Source organism: Arvicola amphibius, chromosome 3, assembly GCF_903992535.2.
Source record: "Arvicola amphibius chromosome 3, mArvAmp1.2, whole genome shotgun sequence".
Lineage (NCBI taxonomy): Eukaryota > Metazoa > Chordata > Mammalia > Rodentia > Cricetidae > Arvicola > Arvicola amphibius.
Window position 1 is genome coordinate 29,876,129 of NC_052049.1, and position 18,419 is coordinate 29,894,547.

The following is an 18,419-nucleotide window of genomic DNA, read 5'->3' on the forward strand; positions in this document are numbered from 1 at the left end:
GTGCACGAGGCGTTGGTTTAATTGACCTTCAGGGCAACTATAAACAAAAGGAACTGTCTGTATTCAGCCCCATTTAGCAAATGCGCAACTAATGTGCAGGAAAGTGCATAATGTTCCCTAAGTCAAAGGACCCGGAAACGGTCGTGCTCTGGCTTGTATCCAGATCGTCCAGTCGTTTCCAAAGCCCCTGCGGGCTGTACCTGACTCGCTCTTGTGTTTGTCTCCCTGGAGCTGCACCTGAACTCCTCGAGGTCATCATTTCTCAAATTGTAGCCTGCATCAGAATCATTCGGCGTTATTTTAAGACAGGGGCAACTGTCATCGCCCCGGCCCCCGGCCTCGCATTTCTGATTAGTAAATCGGGGTGATACCCGAGCATGCGCAGCCCCGGCAGCTTCCCGGGCGAGACTGATAATGCTGTTCCCTGAATACACTTGGAGGACCACAGAACAGACACACGCGGGGAACTGCTGGGCTGCGGGATGTGAGCGCCTTCGCCTATACTTGACCACGCCAAAAGCTCTGCAGAGATTATGTTTACCTACATTTACGTGTGGCCCAGAGGAGAGCTACGCTTTTAACATTTCTATATTTTATAACGTTACCTTGAAAGGTTACCTTTGCTAGGACTGGAGTGTAACTCAGAGGTAAAACAGGTTCTTAGAAGGAACAAGATCCTGGATTCCGTCCCTGGCACCGAAAAAAAAAAAAAAATAACTGAGGGCAATTTACAAATATCTCAACGTGACTTTTGGATACCGTTCTGATTAGTTTATACTGTTAACTTGAACTGAAGGATGACTCCCATCATTGGCCTCTTGACATATCTGTGGGCATTTTCTTGACTGCTAAATGACCAAGGAGGACCCAGGTCACTGTGGGCTGTGCTGGCCACAGGCAGGCTGCCCTGGGTTCTATAAGAGAGCTAGCTGAGCACAATTCAGTGAGCGAGCCGGCGAGCATTGATCCTCTCTGGCTTTTCCTTCAGTTCTTCCTTGGTTCCTGATCTGATTCCCCTCGACGATGGACTGGAGCCTGGAGCTGTGAGCCCTGTAAGCTCATTCCTCCTCCAAAGTGTTCTTCGTCCGAGTGATTTGTCACAGTTAACAGAAGAGCCAACTAAGACAGACACTGATCTTTTGCCGGTCATTAAAAATATTTTCCCCAAAACAGCTTTTTCAGTTTTTCTTTATTGTTTGCTACTTGTGTTTATTTTCAAAATCCCGTCGTAGTGAAAAAAATAGCTTTTATTTTTACAGCCATCCTTTATTATATGTATATTATGAGTCAGAAATCTTTTTAAAAATATGGCTACTTATTGTCTTATTTTGTTTTTTTTTTTTTCACGCACGCCACAAAAGGGCGCACACACTCGGGCCAGAGGGCTGAAAGCCACCCTTTCTCAGCCAGGAATTGAACTCCGGACCTCTGGACTTGCAAGCACCCACACTTAGCACCTGAGCCACTGGACTGGGACTTACTTATTGTCTTAGAACTTTCAGGGTGAACTAATTTTTCTCTCTGTTTATAAAGAACAAAGAGACCATTTCCCCTTTTCCTAAGAGAATTTTTTTAGGAGACATAGCGAGTGAATTTGTACATTTACGTTTAGAACAATATAATAACATATATACGAATATGCTGTTCTTTTCTTTTAGTGGGGCAGGGCCTTACTCCGTAGCCCAGGGTGGCCTCAATTTTGTGATCCTACTTCCTTGGCCTCTTGGGTGTTGAAGTTATGGGCGGTGCACTGCCACTCCCACCAGAAATATTAAATATTCTCAGAATGAGCTCCCACAAAATGTGTAGGGACTACCAGGAGGCGCAAATCATCTTCTGAGGAGATGAGAGTTTAGCCTCTCTCCTGCTCTGCTGCGTACAGTTCTGTGCTAACTTCACAGACAGATTCATGCTCCCCTACATCCTGTGATGTAATGTGCCCACCTTTCTCAATTGACAGGACAGGCCTTTTGTTGGCAGAACTCTGTTTCCCCAACAGAACTGCCATGCCTTCCTGATGCAAGACGCACACCCCCTAAGTATTCAAGTGTCTGTGTACACATAGGTCTGTTTCTGGACTTTCTCTTTGATTCCATGCTCTATTTACCTGTCTGCATTGTGCTGGCCAGTCTTAGGTCAACTTGACACAAGCTTGAGTTATCTGAAAGGAGGGAACCTCAATTGAAAAAAAAAATTGCCATACTAAGACGCAGCTGTAGGGCATTTTCTTAATTAATGATCAACAGGGAAGGGCCCAGCCCATTATGGGTGTTTTTATCTCTGGGCAGGTCCTGGTTCTATAAGAAAGCAGGCTCAACAAGCCATGGGAGCCCTCCAGTAAGCAGCGCCCTCCATGGCCTCTGCATCACCGCCTGCTTCCAGGTTCCTGCCCTGTTTGAGTTCCTGCCCTGATTTCTTTTGATGATGAACTGTTACGTGGAACTGTGAGTGAAGTAAACCCTTTCCTCCCCAAGTTTCTTTTCATCATGGTGTTTCATCATAGCAACAATAACCTTAAGACGTGTATCAATTCCACATTCGCAACCACGATTTTTTTTCCACTAAATCTTGATCCAGATGCAGTAAATCTATCCATGAAGTTTATTCTTCACTACTTTGTTGTCCTTGGTCTTTTATCCTTCATATAAATTTTAGACACATCTTATCTTAGATCTATTTATAGATACCTAATAGGTTTTTATCCTATTCTGAATGCTCCTGCCTTAGAGATAGGGTCTGGTCTTACTATGTAGCCCAGGCTAATCTCCAACATTCAATTCTCTTGCATCAATCTCCTGAGTGCTAGGATGATAAGCATGTGTCATAACCTCTACCTGAATAAGCTTTGAAAACATACCTGTAAAAAATTAGTTATTTTTATATATAACAAAGCAATATATTGAGCTACAGGGAACCAGAGGCAGGGTGATATCAAGCTCAAGGCCTGCCTGAACTGTGCAGCAGCACCCACAGACAGACATACCCAGAGACACACACACACACACACTTTTCCTCTTTAACCTGCTACTCTGCTACCTGCCTAGAACAGTGCTGGACCAGGTAAAATGCATACACAATCTTCAAATTAGTCTGAATTAACCTATTTTTCTCCCTTGTGCAACCAGGATAAAGTATTAATTTATTGGTCATAATTTATTAATTTTATTCACCCCTTTGTTTTTGTTTGTTTAAAAATTACATCTGTGCTCTTTCGGCCATCTTGGCGCCTGTGGAGGCCTGCTGGGAACAGGACTTCTAAAAGACACAATTCTGGAAGGCTGTGGTGCAAGGCCACGTTTGCTGGCTACAAGCGAGGTCTCCGGAACCAGAGAGAGCACACGGCTCTCCTTAAAATTGAAGGCGTTTATGCCCGAGATGAAACTGAATTCTACTTGGGCAAGAGATGCGCTTATGTGTATAAAGCAAAGAACAACACAGTGACACCTGGAGGCAAACCAAACAAAACCAGAGTGATCTGGGGGAAGGTGACTCGGGCCCATGGAAACAGTGGCATGGTCCGTGCCAAATTCCGAAGCAACCTTCCTGCAAAGGCCATTGGACACAGAATCCGTGTGATGCTGTACCCATCCCGGATTTAAACCAGTGAAAAGTAAATAAATAAGAGTGGATTTGTAAAAAAAAAAAAAAAAAAAAAAAAAAAATTACATCTGTGTTCATAAATTGGCTGATACTTTTATTGCCCGATATTATCTTTGGGAGACTTGAGTATTAAGGCTATATTCACGCTAATGATGCACTGGGCAGCTTTCTCTGGTTTTTAATTCTGAATTCTTAGAAAAAGTTTACAAAAGGATTATTTGTTCCTTCAGTTTTTGGTAAAATCTCCAGGCACTGGGCACTTGGGTCTGAAGGAAAGAAGTTTAACTCTGATTACATTTTTAAATTATTTACTTACATTTTAAAATTATTCACTGAAGGGCTGGGGTTGAAGTAGCTCAGGGGTAGATCACTTGCCTGGCTATGTGTGTAAGGCCTAGGTTCATTCTCCAGTACTGTTTCCAAAACAAAAAGTTTCTTGAAAGTTTGCAAAGAAATTGTTCTTCTTATCCACAATTTGGAATTTATTATTACAAAGTTTCATACTTATCGTACTGTGCTTGTACTTACAATAATAATAATAATAATAAATAATAATAATTATGAAAGGACACTAGCTCACTTGAGCACGTGGCTCTGGCAAACCCTGCCCTTCTCTCCTCTTCCCTCTGCCTTGCTAAAAACTTACATTTCTAAAGCTAGCCACGAAGGCCACTTCCTTCTTCTGAGGCTGATTACCAAGATCCAACTATCAAAGTATTAAACTCCAGCAATCAAAAGCCCCCTTTGGTTCACCTAATTAACACACTCCATCAAAATATACCACAACATCCTAGTCTATTCTGACAGACCTCACCTTTTTTCTCTTCTTAAAAATTGAATACCCGCATGTTCATTTGCTGCTGTTTTCTGTCTGAGTCAGAAAGCAGCCACTTTAACTTTTCTTCCCTGCTTAATAAAGAATATGTGAAAACAGGTGTTTGGGTGTGATTTGTGCCTAATTCTGGAACCGAGAGGCAGCTCCCATTGTTTGGGATTATCCTTCAATATAATAATTTTTTTTTTTTTTTTTTTTTTTTTTTTTTTTTTTTTTGGTTTTTCGAGACAGGGTTTCCCTGTAGTTTCTAGAGCCTGTCCTGGAGCTAGCTCTTGTAGACCAGGCTGGCCTCGAACTCAGAGATCCGCCTGCCTCTGCCTCCCGAGTGCTGGGATTAAAGGCGTGCGCCACCACCGCCCGGCAATATAATAATTTTAAAAAGACTTATGATTGCATACTGTGTTTAAAGAGCGATGCCTATGCAAAATAAACATTTAAAAACTTATTTTGCTTAGAAACTGAAATCTAAAACTCATGAATTAAAGTGGAAATCACAAAACACCAATAAAGAAGTGCAAAATAATACTATTTATCACGGATAGGATAGAGTTAAGTTTAGACGTCGGTGTTTTCATTTAAAACACACAGAAAACAAAATCGGAGGTCTCATGAACCTGGAAAAATTAAGTCTCGGGAAGCCGGAAAGCACGCCGTGGCGCCGCTTTACGGCTGTCGTGCCGGGCTCGCTTCTGCCGTGCTGCTCATGACTCTGCTGGTGGCCGTTCTGCTGAAGACTCCGAGCCGGGTGGCAGCAACTAGAAACGGTGTCGATCAGTGTGTTACTGTGGGGACACCCTGCTCTCTTGCGGTCTCTCCTGACGCCAGCTTGTGCGTCCTAGAGAAGGAATCCCTGCCACCGGCCTCTGCTATCCCCGGGTCTGGCGGGTGGGAGGAGGTGCGCACGCGCATCCTTCTGTTTCCTAGATGGTCCAGGCCAGCCCCAAGACTGCCTTCCCCATCGTAGAACTGTTTGAGGATATCGTCACTTCTGAAATCAATCAGGAGTTGTATAGTGTTTTCAGATTGCCAGGGAAACACTGTAATCACAGTCATATTTAAGTGCATTAAAAGTGGAATTTTTAGAAACTGTGACTAATATGATACACACTTAAGTGTATTAACCTTGCACTTCCTGCATTACGCTCACCTGCCTTGCCTGGTCTGTACCCTGTGTGTGCCTTTTGATGAAATTATTTCAGATTCTTGTATTCATATCTCCATTACAGCTTTTTGCTGAAGTCTTTTCAATATTAACGTTGCTACACTAACCTTTTGTTCAGTAGTTGCTAAACACATTTTTCAATTTACCTTAGTTCCGTTTAAGAGAGGAGTGCTGGGTATTGAGTACCCACCTATCCATGCTAAGCACACATCATACTTGGGAACTACACCCCGCCCTTCGTCTTCAATTTTATTTTTAGTTTTTTAGAGACAGGGACTCACTGTGCAGTCCAGGCTGGCCTCTAACTCATTGAGATCAGCCCGCCTCTGCCTCCTGACTGCTGAGATTAAAGGTGTGCGTTACTACACACCCTTGTCTTACATTTTTATGTCACCCTTTTTTCTCTGCTTTTTTTTTTTTTTTTGCCTATTTTGTACATTTCCTTTGTTGTTCCTGGAGCTGCGGCAACACGGGAAGGAAAGATGGGCATCGGGAGTTAAAAGCCAGCTTCATTTTTCTTGCAGTGGATGGGAACTAGCCAGACCCACAACTGGACAAGGTGCAGAGAATGAGACTTTAGAACCCTCAGTCCTAAATGGTATATCTTCATCAAACTCCTCAAGGCTCAGGGATCTATGTGGAAGAGGAGGTAGGAAGATTGTAGGAGCCAAAGACGATGGTGGCGCCAAGGAAACTGTCTTCCAGACCACAGGACTGATGTACTTTTCACCTCACGGAGACTGTGGCAGCAGGAACTGGGCCTGCACAGGTTCAAGCCAGAGAGGGTCCCAGGACCGAGTAGGGCAAGTGGACATAGACTTCCACCCCTAACCAAGAAGCTATCTGCAGCGATGCTAGTTTTTCCAATGAAGTCTCACTGGTTTATTAACCACACTTCAGGGTACGCCCCGGTCTAGGAATGGCTGGCCAACACAAAATGAACTCAGTGCTATTTCTGTAGTCATTTTTGTCTCGTTTTGCTTTGGGCATTTTTTTGTCTTATTTGATTTTCTGCTTTGCTTTTGTATGTGTGTGTGTGTGTGTGTGTGTGTGTGTGTTAGAACCCAGGGTCTCCTGTGGGCTAAATGCTGTTCGCTCAGTTGTATACTAATCCCATGTTCTTTCAGTTGATTTTAAAGATCAACAAGAGGGGCCGGTGAGCTAGCTCAGTGAGTGAAATGCTTGTCACACAAATCTGACAACCTGAGTTAAATCCCAGAACCCACATAAAAGTGGAAGGAAAAAAATCTACTCCGCAAGGTTGTCCTCTGACTTCCACATGTACATATAATGGAAGGTCTGCCCCATTCTATCATAGATAAACACACCAATCTTTTTTTTTAAAGTCTAAAAATAGAAAAACCTGGGGGAAGGGAAGAAGGGGAGCCAGCAATTGCTGAATGTCTACTCTTTGCCAAACACCATGTACGTGATCTCATTTAACCATGAGGATAACTAAGAGAAATATTGTTGTATAGAAAAAGAAATGAGTTATGAGAGACAAAGCAATTTCCCTAGTTCATGTTTAGAACTCTTAATCTTGTAATCCAAAACCCACACATCCCCGTATGTCAGTGTTTCTCAGACTGGGTTTCCTAGACATATGGAAAAGTCTAACAGAGGCTTTTCCCGCAACCATGAACTTTCCGGAGAGCCAATGTATTAGCCCAGTGACCTTCTAGCAAGCGTGGCTGGTCTTCCAGAAGGCCATCTTAGCAGAGGGCTTTGAGGACATGGGATTTGTCATGGTAATGCCAGTGAGGTTAGCAAGTGTGGTACTATCTCCATTGTCCCGGGACCATCAGAAAATAACCGATTGGACTTCTTAATGCACTCACGCTGAGGGTGGTCCAAGTTCCTTCCATCAGTGAGGTTCAAGCAGAAACAGATGAAGAGCAACACTTGTCAGCCCACTGGGCAGGGCATGCATCAGACCCACACTCAAGCTGCCTCCACCAACGGGGCAGTTCTGCTCACAATAGCGGTTTCACTTTCGGTCAAACTTGATTAATTAACATCAACATACTGAAGGCATCTCGACTTTGTGGTCGTGTTTTTTAATTTTGAACATTTTAGCATTGTCATTGTAGAAGTTGTTTATAATTGCACAGTTATTCTTGATTTTGTTTGTATGAGAAGGAACAATAAGACAATTTAAACACTGAGAATGAAGAGGGTGCTTTCCTTCAAAGGAACCCACACATGACTCGTGTCGGAAAAGACTGCCATTATATTACACTGTTTCCTTAACATAGAAAACGATGTTAAAAAAAATACCTGTAACCACATTACAGATACAACCACTCTTAGGACCCCAAATATAACAGTTCATCGATGATCTAGGATTGAGGAACTACACAAACATGTTTTAACTACAGGGTATACCCGATGAGAACCCAAAGGAAGCAGGCTACCATTACGTCATGAACCTCTGCTGTGAATGAGCCCTACCTGGAAGAGCGACTTTCCAGACACAAACACATACTGGGAATCCCTCCTACAAATGGTAAGGTCGTTTCTTGGCATCAAGTGCATAACAAGTATCTGCGTGATTCAGGAGCCCTCATGATGGTTGTGAGAAAGTAGGCTGCTCACGGATAATTTAGGACCCACTGATGAAGCAAAATCTTACAACCTGCATCTTTTGAATACAAATGAAACCTGAGTTAAAGTATAATTAAGACGGCCTGGGGCCAGAGAGATAGCTCAGTGGGTAAAGGCATTTGCTGCTGAGGTTGATCCGAGTGTGAGCCCCAGGTTTCACAGGGTAGGAGAAAACTGAGTCCTATAAACCTTCCTCTGACCTCCACATGGTTCCACGGAGGCCCCTTCCAAACATAGATTAAAATGTGATGCACACACACACACACACACACACACACACACACACACACACTGTTAAATGAAGCCAACCATGGACTCCGGAGTTAAACAATCTGGCTCAGGGTCACTGGATGGCAGACAATGCTCATGGACTCAGCAATGAGTCTTTGAAGCCAGCAGCCACATCGACAGACGCAGGGTGTGCTCTGCCTCTGGATGGAGTCCAAAGTTTTGGTCACGGATAACATCGCCTGCTTCCTGAATGATTTGGAACACTTTGGAAATGCCAATTATTGAAGCATCACGTGAAAATAATGATTTAAGATGCCATTAAGATAATGGGACAGTATTGTCCCTGAAAGAACAAAATGTGTTTCCCGGTCTCAGATTGGCACAGGCCACTTCCTTGTACCTCCCTCCAGTCTGCTGCAATGGCCAAGGCCACCTGTCATCTTTTCTACCCCGCCATGTCTTCCTCACCTCCCTCCCTATTTGGCTCTCTACCACCATCTTGGATCCAGAATCATTACCATAGGGCACCCTCCCTCAAATGGAAACTTACTGAAAAAGAACTGGCATTGGGCCTTCTTAGTTCCACAACTGTTCTCGGCCCCACTTCCATGAATTTTAACTTAGTATCTTTCTTCAAGACAGGGTTTCTTTGTGTAGCCCTGGCTGTCCTGGAACTAGCTCTGTAGACCAGGCTGGCTTAGAACTCACAGAGATCCACCTGCTTCTGTCCCTTAGAGCTGAGATGAAAGGCAGGGGCCACCACTGCCTGGCTATTTTTAGAGTTTTTTTTTTTAATGTGTTTTGCCTGAGTTGTGTTTGTGACCCGTGTGCATGCACTGCCCAAAGAGGCCAGAAGAGGGCACCAGATCCCCTGGACCTGGAGTTACAGACAGTTGTGAGCTGCCAAGTAGGTGCTGAGAATGGAACCCAGTTCTCTGCAAAGGGCAGCCAGTGCTCTTAACGACTGACCCATCTCTCCACTCCACCGCACATACAGCATCACTTATTTTAAATGGCAGAAGTTGGGGCTTGTCAGACAGAGTGGTGGTTTCCCTGTTCCAAACAGACTCCAGTAAGGGCCAGAGGCTGGACCACACGCTGGGAATCTCAGCTCTCTGATTATCACCACCAGACGTGCTCTTCACCATGGCTGTTTTTCCCTTACCCCTCTCTTCCAGGACCCAGCCTCTGTGAAGTTTGGTGCTGCAAGGCAGAGCCGTCCTCACTCTCGGCCATTCTGCCCTTCCCTTTCCCTGAAGGAGGACTGCTGGGGGGGGGGGGGAGAGGGCGGTGTATGTGCAGTTGAAAACAGATCCGGCAGCTGGAAGCTTCATTGCAAAGCTCTGCATGAAATCTTGTTGGGTAGAGTTGTAGATGGTGGGTGTTACACCTGAGCCAGTAAATGGAGAGTCCCTGCCAGTCCTGCAGGCGCAAGGGTGAGCTTCTCTGGAGAGAGGTTGTGAAATAAATGAAAGCCTCCTTCTCTATCTTGTTAATAGAAATGGAAGTGGGGGCCAAGCATTTCCTCTTCTGGTTCACTTGCGCCAAGTACCTTGCCGTACTCCGCTGAAGTCTTTGAGCAAACGCTGACAGGAAGGACACTGTTAGTAGGACGCAGGTCACCCCAGGAGAGGGACAGCTGCCACCAGCTGTAGCCAGGCCAAAGAACCACCGTCGCCAAGTTTGAGGATTTTTTTTTTTTTTCTGCTCAGGGCCTTGAACCCACGGCCATATGCTTGCTTGGAGGGCTCTCTGAGCTACACCCCCAGCCAACTCTCACTTCTAAGAGAAGCTCTGAATCCTGTGTGTGTGTGTGTGTGTGTATACAAAGGTGTGATTGTGAAATTTGCTTTGAAATGTTGGCGTGTACGCTTAAAAAGCAGACTAGACAAAGTTTATACTCCATGTCTGCTCTGCAAACTCTGTTTAGGATGTAGCTTAAAAAAAGATACCTGGAAGGGCCACATCATCTGTAACTTTCTAGGCGTCAAGGACTTCTTTCTTTTTTTATTCTTTGGGGGTGGGGGATTAATGCTCTATTTATAATCTATCTTCAGGGAGATATTCTACTTAAATTTCCTATGGCCAGTATTAGTATCGTGGTTCATTCGCTTACATATTCCAGGCGTTAATTAAGTGCTAGGTCGGTGTGGTGGCTCCTGCCCGTAATCCGAACATTTGGGAGGATGAAGCAGAAGGGCTGCCATGCCTCTGAGGCTAGTCTGCGAGGTATCATGGGTTGTAGGCCAGCCAGGGCTGCTGTAGATTAGTGGTAGAGGAGATGTTCTTAAATGCCGTAGTGGATGCTGCTGGAGTGGGTACCTTCCAGTCCAAATGCAGTTGGGATCCACATAGTTACCACCAACACAGAAGTTAAGTTCTCTTCAGTACACTTTGCACGGCTCAATCTTTTCGATCATGCTCCGCTTTCTAAGGGCTAGACTGAAGTTCGGTACCCACAAGGCTGCTCAAGAAACCCGGAGCTTACCTGCCAACACTGTTTTTTTTCCTCTAGGGAAAAAAATGCATACACAAACACACAGAGACACGTATGCATGCAGATACAAGTATACACACACACACAATCATACACACAGAATCCAGCTGTCAGAGGCATTTGGATGGAGAACAATGGCCCTGCCCAGCTTCTAGCTGGGAAAAGCTAGTGCTCTGCCACCAGAAAGTTGCACCTGCACGGAAGGCTTCATCTCCGATAGTGGATTCATATTCCAGGGGAAACAAGTTCCTCCCCAAATCCCTGATTTTGAACCTGTGCCGTTCTCCAGATGATCAAAGAGCAACAGAAAAGTCTCATCCAAAGACGGAGACTCCTTCAGCACCAACTTAGGAGGCACCCACCCCACCTGCCCTGGAGCCCCGGGACACTGGTGCCTTCAACTCACCTTCTGAGGTCCGAAGAGCCACACACACAGCCGCAGCCACGAGGGTAAGCCTTGCCTGCTGCATTCCTGCCTGAGCCACTGAGTCTGGCAGTGACTGGAGTGAGGCTTTGGGATCAGGAAGTGAATGTAAAGGTGTCCTTGGGTGCCCAGCAGAAGTAGGCCAGATAGCCCCGCCCCGGGAGGTTCGCCAGATTCCAGCGGGCGGTTGATTCCCTGCCTGATGTTAGTTCACATTGCCTGGGACTGGAGAACATCTGTGGCCCTGTGGCAGCTGATGTCCTAACAGAATCACACGGTTGCCATTGAACATATAGTTGTTTACAGGAACATATCTGCCAGCTTCCATCTACACAGCGGAGTTCTAGGGTAAGAGCGTCGTTTGAATTTCAAAGAAGCTTCATGGATGAACCTGATGGGCGGTTCTGTTGGGAATCATTGCTTAGAAGAAACTGTTATTTTTGGCCGGATGGTGATCACTCAGGAGAGAGAGAGATAAGTGATAAGCCGGTCTCTGTGAGTTCGAGGCCAGCCTGGTCTACAGAGTGAGTTCCAGGACAGACTCCAAAGCTACAGAGAAACCCTTTTTCAAGCAAAACAAAACAAAACAAAAAAAAAACACAACACAACAAAACAAAACAGAAGTTACTTACTTTTCTATTTTTAGGGGTTTAAGATAGGGAGTTTCTGGGGATAGGCTATTAGCATCTTCTCTCTCCCTCACATCACTTCCTTGGGGACCTAGAATGAAATGATGGTTGGGCAGGGTTACTAGGAGACATGTTTCACAGCATGAAGAACCGAGAAGATTAAAATCCATTTGCAGAATGACTATGACGAGAATCACAACCTTGGGGGCAGGGTTCACCTCATCGTTGCGTTACAAAGGAATTCAGCATGAGGGAAACTCCCTTCTTACTGTTTCGGGCTCAAACTTTGTCCTCTGATTAGTCCTCTGTGCTTCCCTGTTTGCTTTGGCATTTTATATGCCCATTCCTATCACACATTTCATTAAAGCATAAACCATGAGACACCTTAGCTGGAAAGGGACCCATATTGTTTCTAGAGAATACAGTGTCCTGAATTCTCACACAGCACACCACCCATTCCCCCTGCCCCTGATTCAACCTCTAGATCCTTAGTTCTCCTCTAATTCCACTAACAGGAATCTATAGTCCTTGCAGGGTCTGGTGCTGCATCCTTCTGAACCAAGACCCAGGTGAGAGAAATCCTGGAGTAGACTGGTTTTGGTTAAGGTGAAGGAAAAAGTGAATCATGAGGCTTTGTCAAGAGAAACTATGGTGTAAGCTCTGATTATGGACTATGTGATGTGTTGAGGGTAGTTCTTACGTAGTAAATCCAGCCTGTGTCCAGGAGGCCACATGTGGCCCAGGATAGCTAGGAATGTGGCACGATGTATTTGTAGATGACAGCATCATGTTACAAGATGCCAAGAAGTTGGGCATCCCTACACATGGGCCAGTGTTAACTCAGAAAGACCCTTAAATGGTGGTGTATATTACTAAGGCTCGTTACAACAGTGGATTCCCAACATGGCTGACTCACAACCTGGGAGGTCCTAGAATCCGAGTGTCATCAGCTTAAGACTCATTGTGTTGAGCCAAAACACAATGGAGATGTCTGTGTCCAGGTGGGTCTAAGAGGCTTCCAGCATCAAACAGGAAGCCAGATGGGAAGAGGTTGGCATCCCACAGTCCTTGGTGAAGGTGTACCTTTGGGTACCACTCAAAGACTCCATCACCTCCCAACAGCAACCCCTTGGGGACTAGGGTTTAATCACAGTCCCTGGAAGGATGCTCAGCTTCAGAAGATTTTTTTTATTTAAATAAAGCCATGATTGAGAAGATCAGGAATGGAGTGGTGTTAGGGCATGGAAGCTGGAGGGCAGAGAATGAGAAAGTATTTGAGGGAGGACATTGAGGACATAAAATGATGTATGTCTTTGTGCTTCCTACTGTGAGACATCCCTTAGGCAAGGAAGCACCAACTGCAAACTTCTACGGATTTATTTCTTGGTTAGGAAAAATCAGATAGTTCAAAGGCAAGTGAGGTGACCCGGATGGGCCAGGAGGGGGATTATGCTTTAGGAAGGAAGTCAGGAACAGAAAGGCAAAGGCCGGGAGTTCTTGTATATGGAAGCTGGGTGTGGAAATCCACAGTAGCAGGTGTTCTTCAGAGTCTGAGGAGGGTTGGGATCAGATGGAGAAGGACGAGTACCAGGCTAGAGGGTGCAGCTGAAGAGGAGCAGCAATGTTTGATGTTCCATGGCACAAAACATAACTAATTAACATAGTCTCTATGTGATGGTTTGGGTCCGAGAAGTTACAGGTGTGCACAACTGAGTGAAATGAGTATTCCTGTGTGTTTGCTTGGAAGTGTCACCCCAGCCCTGGCACCCTACACCTAAAGAGTCTGTGATGTTTGGGTTAAGGCTTCAGCTCAGCCCCTGGCATCCCTATACCTAAAGAATCTGCCATGTTTGGGTGGAAAGTTTCATCCCAGGTCCCCTCCCCTGGGAATTGCCTCTGTCCAAACTCCACCTCTGAGAAAGCCTGCCAAACTGTGGCCCCTCCTCAGAGATGCTCAAGACCTACACTCATACTGGGTATTTAAACTGCTCCCCCCCCCCCCAGAGAAACAAACACATGTTTTTCCACTCTTCCTTTCCCATCTCCTCTCTAAGGGCCTGGAAGGACACCCGGGAGCATTAGTATCCATTAAACCTGAGCTTTTTCTAATTCAGTTTGATTTGGTCTGATTTGGAGAGGTTTATTGGGACACAGAAACTTTTCATTGTGTGATTTTCTTGATTATTTTAACTGCTGAATATTCAGGTCACTTGGTTGTGTTCTTTTTCTGGTGTGTATTATTACTAAAACAGTCTTGTTGCCGGGAATCCAACTGGTAGCCTTGTCCTTGCTAATCAAGTACTCCATTACCGAGCTATCCTCCCGTCTCCAGTAATGCTTATTATGACCATAGCAACGTGGTGGCGGTCAGTCTTGTAATCTGGGTCCACGCATCCCAATGTTTTCTTAAGTAAATTCTTAGGAATGATTTCTCTAGAGCATGGGTGGTGTCTAGTGAGCTAAGATGTTGTCCACACAAGGGTGAGGACTTGAGTTTGGCTCTCAGAACCCATGTCCAGGCAGAATTTGATAGTGCACATCTGTATTCAGAGCACTTCCGCTGTGAGATGGAGGAGGAGCCAGGAAAAGCCTCAGAGGCTCGAGGGCCAGCTAGCCTGGTGTGCACAGGAATGAACAATATACCCTGTCTCCGCGACGTGGAAGGGTAGGACTAACACCGGAGGTAGTCTTCTCACTCCATTCATGTCTGTAAACATACACATGAGCACACACACGCAAACGCTTTTTAAAAAGGCATAAGAGTTCTTAAAATGTATGCCCCTCGGAATCACTTTTAATATAAATCCCCTCTTCTCTTGTGGCCTGCAAACATCTCTGCTCAACCTTTCTTCTGAACTCAGGAAGGGTGTGTGAACACGCTCCTCACTATACCAAATGGCTATCTCGGTGAGCAACAGATAATGGGTTCTTATTGTTTGTTGAATAGATAATATTCTGGATAACTGAGATGAGCAGGTCATCAGTGCACGGGGAAAACCACACTAGTGGACCTGAACGGTTTTCAGTCCGTACCTTTGCCCTCTTCTGAGTACTTGCCGTTTTACTGGGAAGAATGCTTTAAAACTTGTTACTCTGCGGGGATTATTTTCTCTATTATAGTAAAACCAAAGAAATATGAATTAGAGGAGGACTAAGGGTCTAGAGGTTGAATCAGGGGCAGGGGGAATGGGTGGTGTGCTGTGTGAGAATTCAGGACACTGTATTCTCTAGAAACAATATGGGTCCATTTCCAGTTAAGGTGTCTCATGGTTTATGCTTTAATGAAATGTGTGATAGGAATGGGCATATAAAATGCCAAAGCAAACAGGGAAGCACAGAGGACTAATCAGAGGACAAAGTTTGAGCCCGAAACAGTAAGAAGGGAGTTTCCCTCATGCTGAATTCCTGGTTAACACTATAGTTTCCGGACTGGCAGGAATACTTCATGTTGCTGCTGTTTTCAGATTTATGTTACCAGATCCCTGAACACTCTGAATTCATCCCAATGTCATTATGCTCTGTTTTTATTCGATGCTGAGGCACGGGAGTCAGGTGACTCACATGGGGTCCGCTGATAAGCCAGGAGGCAGAGGGCACAGCGGTACTGACAGCTAGCAGAAAGAAAAAGCAGGGGCGACCAAGTTGGTTGTTAAACTGTCTCATAGCCTATAACTGAAGACAGCAAGAGATGGTACACTATCTGGAATGTGCAGGGCTTGTGTGAACTTAACACCGTCAGCCTGGGACACGCAGCAGAGATGTCAGTTTTGACATCAGAGGAAACTGGCTCCTTCCTTGACTTTGAAAACAGGTGGTTACCCATGTGTAAAAGGAAGAAGTCGAAGTATTAAATTCTAGTGTATTGCATATTTATAAAGAAGTGTGGATTTTCTTTAAAGTTGTAGGAGCAGGGAAACTCTTTTCACATAAAACAAGATGCAGAAGCCATTAAGGAAATAAAACATTTTACCCATTTAAGGGGGGGGGTGGAGAGGTGGCTCAGTTAAGAGCACTTGCTGCTCTTGCAGAGGACCTGGGTTTGGTTTCCAGAATCCACATGGCAGTGCGGAGCCATCTGTAACTCTAGGCACAAGGGATTATATTCCCCCTTCTTGCCTCCTCAGGCACCAGGCACATACGTGATGCTGGCCAGCACTCACACACATTAAATAAAAAATTGGCTATTCAAAAATACCAAATCCCTTTGTTGGGGCTCCATGACCCTAAAGTAAAGGAAGGTCTCAAAGCCACCTCAGCACCTATTCCTGTTGCCTGATGTCTGCCTCATTCTCCAGAAACAAGTCATGGGCTCCGGAGTTGCCCTTTTCTGAGGCAGGCTGCAGAGATGAGACCCTTCCCCAAAGCCAGCCACGATACTTGAAATCCCTGCCGTTCCCCACCTTCCCTCTCGGCTCCGTCAGAAGAGTCCCACCCTACATGGGCAGTCACACAGAAGTCAAGAGGAATCTGAAAGCCTCGCCCTTGCAGGGTTCTCCACTGCACAGTTAGCGTTAGACACACTCCCTTTGTGATTCACACTCCCCTTGTATAATCACAGCTCGTGCTGTTTGGAAGCTAGGCACAGAAACAAATGGTTTACTCCGGTCTGAGGTCTTCAGTGTGGACACTCTTCTGCTTCTGAAACTGCCCAATAATTGTCTTGTTTGTCTTATTGAAATGTTGTTGTTGTTGTTGTTGTTGTTGTTTTTAAAGCGATGCAAGAGAGAAAGACGCCATGCAACAGAGCTCCTCACTCATTGGAGGAATGTGAATGGGAAAAGTGGAGGGAAAGGGGAGACCTGCCTCTGGGGAGAGGAGTGGTGGAAGAGAGAGGCAGAGAAGCAGAGAGAGAGAGAATGAAAGAGTATTATCCTTAAACACACACACACACTCACACTCACACACACGCACACACCTCTTCAAAGGCCCCCAGAAGGAAAACTATTCCTGCTGACTGTAGCCCAGTGAGGAGAACGGCGATGGATTTCTAGTATACAGAACTATGAAATAATACCTTTTCTTTTTAAGAACCACCACTGGCTGGATGGTAGTGGCGCACGCCTTTAATCCCAGCACTTGGGAGGCAGAGGCAGGTGGATCTCTGTGAGTTCGAGGCCAGCCTGGTCTACAAGAGCTAGTTCCAGGGCAGCTAGGGATACACACACACAAAAAAACCCTGTCTCAACAAAAACAAAAAACAACCACCATTCAAGTCACTAATTAATTAGAGACAAAGGCTATGTAGCTCATGCTGGTCTCACTCTTGTAGCAATTTTCCTGCCTCAGTCTCTCAAGGACTGGAATTACGGGCAGTCACCATACTCAGCTGTGTGGTTACTATAGAAGTCAAAGGAAAGTAACACAGGAAACACATATACACACTCCCAGCCTGCATCCCCTGGAGGATCAAGTCAGCATACTTTCTTCTCCCCCTGCTGTCATTTCTCCCTTTCTGAGATCCCAAGGTTAAATCTCCTTGAGCTCACTAGAACTGGCAGGTTAAGAAGGAAGCAGAGAGCTTGCCCAGTGATAAGCTCTGAATGTCACAACCTAGGCGGGCAGGGCTCTTTCCAGAAGAGCTGGCCTGCAGCCCACAGCATCTTTTGTGGAAGCTGGATTGCACAAGAGCCGCTATGCCTGTCAGATTAGGAAAGTTAGGAAAACACCAGAGTCCTTGTTTCTACAGAATCAGGCTCAACACCTAGACTATTGTAAAACAAACAGACAGACAAACAGTGAAATCCAGGCAGAGTGAACCACAGGCCACCGCACAAATGGAACCTCTGCACACACAGGGTGCTTTTTGTAGTACCTCACAAGTACTTTCCAACTGTCATCAAGGTACATCACACACACACACACACACACACACACACGCACACACACACGCACACGCACGTTTGTTATATAGCAACTGTCCTGCTCTTCAGGCTTCATTTAGCGCCAATCAAGTGAACTTCCTTGTGCAGGACTTCACTATTTCTGATATGGGAACACAAGAAGGGCCCAGATCAAGTCAAATGAACATGAAAAAAGGTCTGTGACCTCAGGAGGGCTTTCTCTGAAAGCTTCTGCAGAGATCCAAGGAGGACACCCCTCACCACACACACACCGCCCGCCATGGTGTGTAAAAAAGGCATACTGCCTTTCTGATTGTTTTAATTTTTAAGTACTTAAGGCAGACATTTTGCATAGGCTGTATTGATCTGGCTCACTATTCAAATGTGTAAACATTTTATTTTAAGGCTTGCATACTAACTTAGGTTAGTGATCATCTAGTCAAAGACTGTTATGCAGGTTTCTGTTTGGTTTTTGCCTTTCTCAGGTGATCAACTGCCACCCCTTTCCTCTGTGCTTATGTGTGTAGCTCTTTAGAACTAACTCCCTAGAACTGGAACTTCTGGGTCTCTACCCAGAAGGCTTGTACTTCTAAATAT

General features: G+C 45.3%; 2 protein-coding genes across 2 annotated transcripts in view; one reads left to right on the forward strand and one right to left on the reverse strand.

The window, feature by feature from the left end:
• Ccl28 (C-C motif chemokine ligand 28) overlaps nucleotides 1-11,439 on the reverse strand; it is a 28,339-nt gene extending 16,900 nt beyond the window's left edge. The window contains exon 1 of the mRNA XM_038323218.1: nucleotides 11,336-11,439. Within this exon, the coding sequence (XP_038179146.1) occupies nucleotides 11,336-11,399 (64 nt within the window). The 5' untranslated portion in view covers nucleotides 11,400-11,439. The remainder of the gene's footprint in view (nucleotides 1-11,335) is intronic.
• Nucleotides 1,024-3,629, forward strand: LOC119808806 (60S ribosomal protein L35a-like). The gene is made up of 2 exons (XM_042054638.1): nucleotides 1,024-1,043; nucleotides 3,251-3,629. Exons 1-2 carry the CDS (start codon nucleotides 1,024-1,026, stop codon nucleotides 3,597-3,599), a joined length of 369 nt encoding a protein of 122 aa, XP_041910572.1. The 3' UTR covers nucleotides 3,600-3,629.
• Nucleotides 11,440-18,419: the final 6,980 nt, after the last annotated feature.